The sequence below is a fragment of the Callithrix jacchus genome, chromosome 2 (assembly GCF_049354715.1).
Source record: "Callithrix jacchus isolate 240 chromosome 2, calJac240_pri, whole genome shotgun sequence".
Lineage (NCBI taxonomy): Eukaryota > Metazoa > Chordata > Mammalia > Primates > Cebidae > Callithrix > Callithrix jacchus.
In genome coordinates, this window is record NC_133503.1 from 171,679,745 (window position 1) to 171,692,061 (window position 12,317).

General features: G+C 40.4%; 1 protein-coding gene across 6 annotated transcripts in view; it reads left to right on the forward strand.

The window, feature by feature from the left end:
* The window catches only part of ADAMTS12 (ADAM metallopeptidase with thrombospondin type 1 motif 12), a 390,838-nt gene that overhangs the window by 258,326 nt on the left and 120,195 nt on the right, over positions 1–12,317 (forward strand). For all 6 annotated transcript variants that reach the window (XM_078365627.1, XM_035291707.3, XM_078365626.1 and 3 more), the window contains 2 exons: positions 4,150–4,274; positions 7,851–8,000. In XM_078365627.1, the coding sequence (XP_078221753.1) occupies positions 4,150–4,274; positions 7,851–8,000 (275 nt within the window). The remainder of the gene's footprint in view (positions 1–4,149; positions 4,275–7,850; positions 8,001–12,317) is intronic.

A 12,317-nucleotide genomic window follows, 5' to 3' on the forward strand; every position in this document is an offset into this window, starting at 1 on the left:
GTAGGGTGTCCAGTTTCTTGGAGTCTTAAATGAAGAACTGGACAAAAAACACAGGCAAAGCAAGGAAGGAATGAAGGGTTTTATTGAAAATAAAAGTACACTCCCCAGTGTGGGAGCAGGACTGAGCATAGGGACTCAAAGTCCCTGTTACAGAATTTTGGGAAGATTTAAATACCCCCTAGAGGGTAACCAATACCCCATTGGTTACTTGGGGTATACCCTATCTAAATGGAGAGGATGAAGTAAAGCTACAAGTCATTTATGGGATATTCCCTATGGAAAGGATATTTCCTGTTATAGCCGAAGTGTGAATGGGCCTTATTTCCCTGCCTCTAGACCTTATTTTCCATCCTCATCTTCCACCTGAGAGATGTGATCCCCGTAAATCTTTATGGGAGGCAGAGGGTTCAACGGTAGGAAGACAGATATATTGTCCAGCCCACCACTGGACTCTCTCCCCATCATTACGCCCGTAATAAAACCCTGTATCTCATTGCTGGCCTTGGATTTCTTCTTCAGCCTCTTGAACCTGGTGCCTTTCCTATTGAGGTTAACAGAGGTTTGGCACATCTGTGGTTTCCACCTAATGTCTTGTATCACATTTGATGTAATTGTTGGCTGTTGCTCATGGCTTTGGCTTCTGTTTAGGCCCCTCTCCTTGATTTCTCTCTTTCTCTCTGTTACATTTTAAATTTATTTTTTAATTGACAAAAATTGTATTTATTTTTGGTGTACAACATGTTTTGAAATATGTGTACATTGTGGAATGGCTAAATCAGGCTAATTAACACATACCATACTTTGCATGCTTATTTTTTTGTGATGAGCCTACTTAAAAATCTACTCTCAGCAATTTTCAATATTCAATACAGTATACTTTTATTAACAACAGTCACCATGTTGCAAAATAGATCTCCTGAACTTATCCCTCCTATCTAAACTGAAATTTTGAATCCTTTGACAAACCTCTCCCCAGCCCCTGATCTCTGCTTCTGAGTTTACTTTTTTAAATTCCACATAAGTGAGATCATGTGGGATTTGTCTTCCTGTGCCTGGCTTATTTCACTTACACCTTCAAAGTTCATCCATGTTGTCACAAATGGCAGTGTTTTCTTCTCTTTTAAGGCTGAATAGTATTTATATATATCTTATATTTTCTTTATCCATTCATCAGTCCATGGGCACTTAGATTGATTCTGTATCTTGCTATTGTGAATAATACTGCAATGAACATGGCAGATATCTCTTTAACATACTGATTGTATATCCTTAAGATACTTACCCTGTGGGGTTGTGGGATCATATAGTAGTTCTATTTTTAATTTTTTGAGAAACCTCCATGCTGTTTTCCATAATGGCTACTAATTTACATGTCCACCAACAGTGCACAAGGGTTCCCTTTTCTCCATAACCTCTCCAAATCTTATCTTTCATCTTTTTGATAGTAGCCATTTTGACAGGTATAAGACAATATCATATTGTAGTTTTAATTTGCATTTCCTTGATGATAAGTAATGTTGAATTTATATATATATGTAAAATGAGAAATACATATTAGGGTCCTTTGCCCATTTTTCAATTGGATTATTTGTTTTCTTGCTATTCAACACAGTTTATTGAAAAGGTTATCTTTCCTTCATTATTGAAAAGGTTATCTTTCCTTCAGTTGATTGCTTTTTTACCTTTGTCAAAAATCAGTTGGGCATGTCTAGGTGGGTCACTTTTGGGGTTCCCTGTCTGTGTCATTAATCTTTGTGACTATTTCTGCACCTATATCTCACTGTCTTGGCTATTATAGCTATATAGTAAGCCTTAATATGAGGTAAAGTGATTCCTTCCACATTCTTTCTCTTTTTTTTCAGAATTGCTCTAGCTAAATCTGAGGCCTGGAACTTTTTTACCTTTGTCAAAAATCAGTTGGGCATGTCTAGGTGGGTCACTTTTGGGGTTCCCTGTCTGTGTCATTAATCTTTGTGACTATCTTTGTGTCTTCTAAAATTCGATATAAATTTTAGAATGAGCTTTTGTGCACCTACAACAGGCTTGCTGAAATTTTGATAGGAATTGCAATAAAGTTATATATATTCATAGCTTGGGAGAATAGATGATGTCTTTATTACGTTGAATCTTCAAGTCCATTAACACAGTATGTTTCTCTATTTACTTAGGTCTTTGACTTCTTTAAGCAGCATTTTATCATTTTCAGGATACAGATCCTGCATAAGTTTTGTTAATTTATACCTAAGTATTTCACTTTTTGTAACAATTATAAGTGGTAATACTATTGGTAATTGTAAATGGTAATGTTAAATTAATGAGTGTTCTCTAAGAGACCTGTCCCAAAACATAACAAAGAAATGTAAGGTTAAAAACAGGCCAGAAAGATGTCTGGTCATAGTTGATGCTTTATGTGATAATATGTCTTCCTGCCTGGAGGAGCTGGAACTGAGGCACCCTCCCACTGAAGTTGGTGACCAATTGCAACTCCAAGTTTTATCTAGGGATCTTTCTTATATTCTTTGACTCAATATCTGAGCTAAGTGACCTTGAGCTAGTTCTTCAGTACTCTGAAATTTAATTTCCCTTATTATAAAATAAAAATGATAATGTCTTCTTTACAAATAATACTGAGTACATGCAATTAAAAGAGACAACATATGTAAAAGTATCTGGCACATAATAAATGATCAAGAAATGTTTCCTTTTTTTTCTCTCCTCCCTTACTTTCCTCCATCCCCCCTCCCTTTTTATTTCCTTTTCTCTTTTTCCCTTCTCCTTATTCCTGATTCATGCCACCTGGCCAGTTTTGTATGATGGGTGAGCATGTTTTCTATGCTCCCATCTAGGGAGGGCTGTTAGTCTAGCAGCAGCTTGGCTGGTTGAATTGGAGGCTGACTCCCTGATTTCCAGCGTGTCCCCCAGAATTCCTCTACCATATATCATTCGGCTGGATGATGTAATGATGAAGATTATTAAATAATGAAGTCAATTTCTTCCATCTAAATTCTTTACGCTGAGCAGTTCAGTGAATTTTAACACATCATGAGCCACCTATCTGTGTTTTCACAAAAGGAAGCTGGTCTGTGATAGTTACTTATGATAAGGAGACCTGAAAATGCCTCTAACAAGTAGCTGAAGCCCCTCTGGCCTTGTATGATTTGGTTGTGGGCCTCAGCAAAATGCAGAATGTAGAGCTGCAAGCTCATAATTTGATGCGAAGACTATCCTGGAGTTCTTGGGCCAAGCCCAGAGCAAGGCTGAGATGAGACTGAGCCAGTGGACGTTAGTCATCCTCCTGGTGGAATCCATCCTATACCAGGGATGGCTTTATGTGGAGACCCCAAAGAAATGAGGCAAGGGGAAATAATTTCTCCTTTAGAAACTCAAATTAAACTGGAGCCCCTCAAGAGCTGATTATCTTTCTTCTCCCCATTCAACAAGTGTTCATCCAGGTAATTTGGAGTGATCCCTCCTCTCCTAGCCCCAATATTAGCTACCTAGCCCCAATATTAGCCAGGTGGATGCCACAGCGCTGGCTTGGGCCTCAGAAGCCCTTGAAGCTGCAGGCTGGTGCATCTGCTATAGCATCCTACTTGTCAGGTGACCAATTCTCCTAACTGGTCAGCAGCTTGGACAGATTATGTCATCCTCTGTCCTTCACCCATGGGTGTCAAACCAAGATAAAAATCAAGGATTAGAAAACATCCTGTGCGACCCTAGCCTTGAAGGATGTCTCATGAGAAGAAAAAACTTTTGTTGAAAATCTGCTTATTTTGCATTCAAAATAAAAATGCTTCTTTGATATTGCATTGGCTTAGGATGCAGAGAGGCACAGAGATAGATCTTCACATTGCTTTTGGTTATTATTAACATATTTTCATTTTTCTCCAAGGGCTGCTTGTTCCAGTGATAACTTCTGTCCTAGAGTTTCCCCCTTCAGATTACCCTAGTGGAAGTCATTAGAGTGGTAGTATTTAAAGCAGATTAGTCAAGAAGAGTCCGTTGGCCTCTGCCATGTGACTGCCAAATATCTCATGTGCCCACTCTGAACTCACCTCATTTGGACACCTCCAGAGATGAATGTCTAGTGCAATGGTCCCTGATCACAGTGAGCTCACCCATGCTAATCTCTTCCTCTTCTTTCTGCAGCAAGGATTGAAAATAGTTCACCACGCAGAGAAGACACTGTCTAGCTTCTGCAAGTGGCAGAAGAGTATCAATCCCAAGAGTGACCTCAACCCTGTTCATCACGATGTGGCTGTTCTTCTCACCAGGTACAGCAGAGACTATGTGGAACTCAGGGGCAGTAAAGCAGGGAGGACTGGCAGGTGAAAGGCTTACCAGATATTCAAACCCATGACATTCTCATTATTCTTTGCTGCTCTCATAAAGACAGTGTCTTTGATCTAGTCAACTCCTGACTTCCATATCAGTAGAGGAAACAGCATAACAAACCTGCTAATACGACAAAGCTCTCCTTGTTAACAAACTGCATCTGCTGGCAAAATACAGCCATCTTTCCCATCTCACTGATGATTTCCTTTTAAAACTTCATGTAGCTCCATAAACCAGCAGAAAGCTTGTTTGCAGAGCTTCATTAAAGACTCCTGTTACTTTTTACCAGTGGGATTCCCAATCCTTTGCTTTTTTATTTTTCTCCAATTTAGAAACGTGAAATATCTTTACAGAAATCAGTCTACTTTTTAACTGTTTGACGTTGAGGATAGGATATGGGGAGCAGGTCCCCGTTAAGTAGGCAGACTGGTTTGGTTACACTTCTCTCCTTTTTACTCCCATGAGAATATCATTTTGTTCTAATCACAAATAGAGCATATAGTGCTAATAAGAACGATCAAACCTTCCAGGACTCATAGGTGTAAAAATCCGGTGAACTTTCTGATCAACTCTTGCTCTTTGAATGCTATGCTTTCTCATTGATTCAATAAATATTTACTGAGCACCTGCTATATACTAGGCACTATTTTAATCTAGATGAAAGAAGGACTTATATTAAATGGGGTAAAGTAAATTCTTCTTGGGCTCCTGTGCAGATTTGTCCAGAAATCCAGGGATGTATAGTAGAGGAGGCCTCTTAGCCCTACCCTCCAACCACAGAGAACCTCAGCACTGAAAGACCCTGGGTGTGCACTGTCCCTGTGGAGGATAGGCTGCCTGTGAACATTTTGGCCCTGTGATCTGGCCCTGTGATAGGATCATTTCAAAGCATAGGGTGCCTACAAGGAAGGATAATCAGCCCCTACCCTATCCAAATGTCTACCTTGCCCTGATCCAAAACTCCAGTCATCAGAATCACTCTTTAGAGTGTGAGTGTTAAAACACTGTTTAAATGCAAATGTATCCCATGGGTAGTTTTTGATATAAACCTGTAACAGTAGGTTCATTAGGATCTAAGACACCTTGAGTTATCAATAACTCCCCTGGGAAATAGTGTGGATGTGGAATGTAAGCACAGGGGCTTTGGGGAGCTAGCAGACAGCCTGGGGACACCAAGGACCTGGTCAAGAGGCCAGGTAAAGGCTTCAGTTAGACAGAAACTTCTGCAGGGGAGACCCCCGGAGTCAGGAAATGGCACTGGCCACTAAGCTGTGTCTCAGAAAGTCTTTCCCTCCCCTGAGAGCAGAATCAGATGCTCCTGTCATTCTCACCCAAAGAAATGAGTGAGTTAATAATAGCTTACATGTGTGAAATGTTTGATATGGTCCAGGCTCTGTGCTATGTCTGTTAGAACAGCCACTGTTTCATTTACTTCCCACAAGAACACTAGTAGTTGGCTACCATTAACCATTCATATTTTACATATAGGGAAACTGAGCCTTGGTTATGTCTCTTGCCCAAAATCTCATTGTACCAAAATTAACAGGTACAATTGGGACTTAAGTCCTCATAGTTTGACCCCAACAGCCATACCCTTAGCTATCACCTACTATAAATACAAAGGATCTGCTCTCCTTTTTTTTGTACTATAATCACTTTCCTTCCTTAGAACAGCAGTCTGTTTGCATAAAAGCATGCTGAACCTCAACAGCTTCCAGACGGTAGAGAACATTTCAAGTTCTATAGCCATATTTCCCACCCTTAGCACTATTGACATTTGGGGCTGATGATTCTTTGTTGTTGGGGGTGTCTTGTGCATTGAAAGATATTTAGCAGCATAACCGGCCTCTACCCATGAGATGTCAGTAGCACTCTCCTCCAAGCTCTGACAGCCGGAACTGTCTCCAGACATTGCCAAATGTCCCCTAGAAGGGGGTGAAGAGCAAAATCTCCCACCCTCATTGAAAACCACTTGTCTGAAAAAATAGGTAGGATCACACAGGGAAGGAGGTATGGGAGTGAATTTTGCCTCTGAGGGACTATCCTGAAATCCACATTAGCAGAGTTCTCTACAGAACTGCATTCAGCAGGAGGTGGATTTGGCATAGAACACACCCCACGTGGGTTCCACATGTGCAGCTAGTGGCTGCATGCCAAGGCATATTTTCTGTTATATAATGGCCCCAGTGCATGGTGGAAGTAGAACTTAAGCTGCTTGCTCTAAGAACCATGTTCCTATAATTCTTTTGTGAGCTCCTTTTTTCTTTAGTGTTAGACACTTCATAGCACTCTATAATCAGTATTTAACGTGCCTGACCTCCTACCATATCAAAATGAGAAAGTCAGGGGATCAGAAGTGAGCCCCATTCATCATTTTCCAGCAGCTTCATGCAGAGCTGGACTTTCTGAATGAAGTAATACCAAGTGCGTCCTGCAGTAGGAGTAGGAAAGTGTTTGACTGGTTCTCTCACAGACCCAGAAATTACATAAATGATTGGACTGTATAATCTAGCTCTCCAGTACCGAACCCCCAGTAACTGCTGCTGCTGCTAGTGAGAGTGCGGATTTGAGTTTGTGGTGCATGTGCTGAGATGGGGCCTGCTCTCTCCTGTGCTATAGCCCCAGCCATTGCCACCTAGAGAACTGAAGATTCACATAGGTTTTAGAAATCTGGATCTTTTCCATGGACCAATGAATGACAAAAGCAGGAGACCATTTGTTGCTAGAAATGGTGCCCACACAAACCCCATTAGCTGCTGGTGTTCAATTAACTAGAACTCAGAAAATTATGGGCATTTCTGCTAGTCACTGTTGGCAAAGAGCTCCTTTTCTACTAAAGAAAACCAAGTGACTAATTAATGACTCTTTCAAAACTCTTGTTCATGATTGAAATAATCTTCACCAGTTTATGGGAGCAGGTTTTTCTATTTAAAAATCTATCATTAGTATTTTCTGAGATTCTAAGTGCATATGCACACACGGGCATGCATTCTCTCATATATGCAATATTATCAGTGGAATGCGGCTGGATAGACAATTATTAGATCTCTGGATAGGTTGATGTACCAACTATCTTTTTCATGAATGGGAAAAAGAAGTTCCTAGATGAGTTTCAAACACAGACCTCAGAAAGACTAAAAAGGAGTTTTATATTTGAAAAACTCCAGTCACTGCTAATTGTTCCTTCCCTATTTACAAGTTCAAATTAACTTCAGTTTTCAATAAAATCTTGTGTTTTCCAAATCATGTAATTTGACCTCCTGAGATCTAGAGCAAAAAAAGCTCAAAATAACACAATTGCTACATTTTCCCACATTCCGTGTTGGTGAAATTCAGTAATCATAAGGTGCAATCAGAATCATCTTAGTGAATTCAAAATTGCTGCCTACATTCATGTAGACTTTAAAAAATTGCCAAGCATGCTTTGCAGACCACATATTGGAAGTGAGTTTATACCCAGATTTTTTTCCAGGTGTTCCTTTGGGTGCCTGAGCTTCTCTATTATCTGCTTTCAGAAAGGACATCTGTGCTGGTTCCAATCGCCCCTGCAAGACCCTGGGTCTGTCTCACCTTTCAGGAATGTGCCAGCCCCACCGCAGCTGTAACATCAATGAAGATTCGGGACTCCCCCTGGCTTTCACAATAGCCCATGAGCTGGGACACAGGTAAAGGGCCGACCACAGGGAGGTCTGCTCACCATGTTTATGTGTCAGCATCAGCAGAGAGAATGGAACGCACCTCAGATTGGAGGTCAGGAGACTCAGATTGCACTGCGGCTTGTGACTCACCCTCCTCAACCTCTACTTTCATCAGTAAAGCGGGGATAGTAACACACCTCATGGGCTCCAAAGTCTGCACTGCCCAGACCACATACACCCACACACATCACAGAACCCAAGAGGCCACTCCAATTCTCTGGATTTGAATGGAGGAAGGACAGAGATAAGCTGGAACTCAGTTGTTTAACTGAGGAATAACCCTTGGTTAGTTCTTATGAAATAATCATGTTAATGTCACTAAAAAGCCACAAAACTTGATATTTTTGCACCCTTACTTTGTGCCATTGTGCTTTTTATTGCGTCATTGAATCTGCCCAGCAACACTTTGGAGTAGAACTGTTAGTCCCATTTTACTTATGTGTATTAAAGGACGACATGGAATAATAAGAAATTGAAAACTGTTGTAAACTTGGAAAGACTATAATGTGAACACCAGTTAACTGGATGTCCAAGTTGTTCACAAAAATGTGTAAATTTGATTAGGTGAATTCCTTGAAGGCAGGTTTCAGAATGCTTGAGTGAAGGTATAATAAGATTCTGAATTCACCAGATATCAGAGGTTTTCAGGGAGAATAGATCTTAGCTTATTTGTAACTTTATTTGCCATTATATTTGCTAACCACAAATAAGAGAGCATTATACTAATAGGAAACTGGGTGGGGAGCCACATGAACAGTAATATCCCCTGCTGTCATGTATCCACCAGCCTGGAACTCCTCCCTTTGAAGAAGGAAAAATGCTGGGGAATTCTTAGTGCACAACTAGAAAAGAGTCAGGACTGGAAAAAACACTGGAGACGGAATTATTCCAGACCTGGCCTCTCCAGTTTCAGCTTGCTCACCATTTTCCTAATATAACATTTGGACTTTCCAAAACAATTTAACTGCATTATAAAGTCAGAGCATTGCCTTGAGAATTGGAGAAAGAGAATTCTTGTTCTAACTTTTCTATTGATGAACATTATGATCTTAGATAATTCCCTTCACCACTCTATACCTGCTTCCTCATCTATAAAATGAGTAGGTTGAACTAGCCAATATCTAACGTGATTATTTGGATTTTCACCAAAAAAGCCTTGGTGATAAATGTGATATATTTCAGTATGCTTAGCTGTCAAAGATTCAGAGATAGAGAAGCTAAGTGACTTGCTTTAATTAAATAATAATTAAAGATGAAGGAAAGCTGGCCATCTTGATAAGACTAAGCCATAGTTGTTGGCAGGTCAATAATAAAACCTGGCGAAATGTAAGTTATGCTATAGGCAAACAGACAGGAGTCTCCAGTTCTGTTATGTGGAAGGACATGGTCCCTGTAGCCTTCTGTCAAGACATTGTTGTCAATAGCACCTCCTGGCCAAACAGTGCTAGGGGATTGTAACTGGGTCAAACTGAGAAGTTATCACTCAAGCCATCCCAGCAATGGTATACTCAAACCAAAGAGAAGTGGAAAAGACTTTGCTTGATAAAAGACATTCTCAAATCCTCACTGTTTGTGTTCCAGGGAAGGGTTCTTTATATCCTCAAGTTCAACCTGATCTTGTAAAAAGAAATATGTTAAGCATGCCCTTCAAAAGCAATGTTGCCCATTTTTTAGGCAATCTTTGACTTGACTGACTCTCTGGGCGTGGACACATCACTTTTGTAAGGAAGGCCACCTAAGCAAACAAAGCTAAGAGCAAGTATGATCCTCCTTTCAGATTTCAAAATTTCTCTAATAAAGTTGAGAACCTCATAGTAACATTACTTGGGCACATTTTCCCTGAACACCTAAAAACAAATAGTTGTAGATGTTTAGTAGTTGTTGGATGTGGTGGATTACTTAATAGACTAGAACTAGGTCACTACTGGAATCAGTATGATATTACAGTAAGGTTAAACTAAACACTAGTTCAGAACTATCTGATGCATTGTGAAAATGAAACTACTATAAGGTTTTATTACCTATGCCTTTGTTGTCATTGTTCTGTTTCAAATTACGCAGGAAAAAAGCAATGAGGATCTAGCATCTAAAAAACTCTTTAAACATCAAGTTTCTAAGTAAAAGAATTAAAGAACACTTAGGCAGAACCAGAGAACAGTCTTTGAGGTGATTCAGAAAGCCATTATTCTCAGCAAACTAACACAGGAACAAAAACTAAACACCTCATGTTCTCACTCATAAGTGGGAGTTGAACAATGAGAACGCATGGACACAGGGAGGAAAACATCACACACCGGGGCCTGTCAGGAGGTGGGGGGCAAGGGAGGGATAGTATTAGGACAAATACCTAATGCATGCAGGGCTTAAAACCTAGGTGATGAGTTGATGGGTGCCGCAAACCACCATGGCACATGTATACCTATGTAACAAACCTGCCCATTCAGCACATGTATCCCAGAACTTAAAGTACAATAAAATAAAATAAATAAAAATAAATAAATAATTGTATATAGCTACAAAAAAAAAAAAGTCAACCCTGAGACAGGGATTTGAGAGCAATTAGTTTGTTTGGAAGGTAGAGGAAATATCAATAGGGAATTAGGGCAGTAAAACATAACAGGGAAGGTAGAGACAATAAACAGTTCGTTATTTCAGCTTCCACTCTGAGCAACTGAACCTTAATCCCATGGACCAACTCCAATAAATGAGTTGGAGTTGGTGAGAACTGGGCTGTTTTATATGCCAACACCCTTATGTTGTTGGCTAAAGGCTATTCCCAGAGGTTGTTATTAATAGTTCCCTGCTACTCTCAGCAGAGCAGTCTAACTTGGCTCTGGAGAAATCCCAGGTAAAGAGATGCAGCTGAAAGTCAACCAGTGGTGAGTCTATGAACAGGTACCAACAGCATCCATTACCAATAGCTTACTCAGGGGCATTAAATGCCACCCTTGCAAAGATTTTAAGTCAAGGAAAATGGAATATACATACTTTTCCATATTCCTTCTACTAAGTATGATGAAAAATGCTAAACACTATATCAAAAACAAACATAGGAAGACCGAAAGATGGAAAGAAGGAAAACAGGCTGAGGACCACAGAACCTGAAGAGTGACATGATTGTGAATTCCCTGGCTTTTCTATTCTTTCATATATGCCAGACTTGGAACTGTTGATGGCAGCAACCTGGAAACACACACACATGCACACACACAAACACACACACTCATGCACACACACACACACACACACACACACACACACAATCACCCACATAAGCCTGTTCTCTCTATCCAAAGGAGGAGCAGGAAAGAGACAGTCTAACAAGACAGAAAATTTTAGACAGTAACTCTTTTATTCTAGGTGAACAGCACAAGGAAAAAAAAAACTTGTAAAACTGTGGCTTTATGCTAGCAAAGTCTGAGTGGGAAGTCTAAACTTGCACCTGTGTGAGCTATACCAAAGCACCAAACACCGCTACTTGGGCAGTGTCAAAAAGACCAAGTAGGCTAAGACCTTGATTCCTATAGGCCAGTATTGAGGGCTCCCCTAACCCTACCCCTGTAGTGTCAGGACAGATAACATGGGAGCAAGAGATTTCATTCATCTCTGACAGTAGCAAGGAGCTATCCCTTTCACAACGCAGGTGTCTATAGAGGCCATGTGAAAAACCTTAACTTCTACTTCCGCCTGGCAGTAATGAAGCAGTGGCCCCACTCCCCTCCCCTCCAGAGTAGTGTCAGAAAAGCCAGAATTAAATAAGATCCATGACATAATATTAAAACCTCCAAATTTCAATATAAGTTACTCATTATACCAAGAACCAGGAATATCTCAAACTGAATGAAAAAAAAAGAAGAATGTCAAGAGATGTCAGTACCCAGATGACAGAGATGTTAGAATTAGCTGACAAATATTTCAAAGTGGCCATGGTGAAAAAAGCTTCAATGAGCAATTACCAACAACCTTTAAACAAATGAAAAACTAGTAAGTGTCAGCTAAGAAACAAAAGATATCGCGGTGGCTCACGCCTGTAATCCCAGCACTTTGGGAGGCCGGGGCTGGTGGATCACGAGGTCAAGAGATCGAGACCATCCTGGTCAACATGGTGAAACCCTGTCTCTACTAAAAATACAAAAAATTAGCCGGGCTCGGTGGCGCGTGCCTGTAATCCCAGCTACTCAGGAGGCTGAGGCAGGAGAATTGCCTGAACCCAGGAGGCGGAGGTCACGCCATTGCACTCCAGCCTGGGTAACAATAGCGAAACTCCGTCTTAAAAAAAAAGAA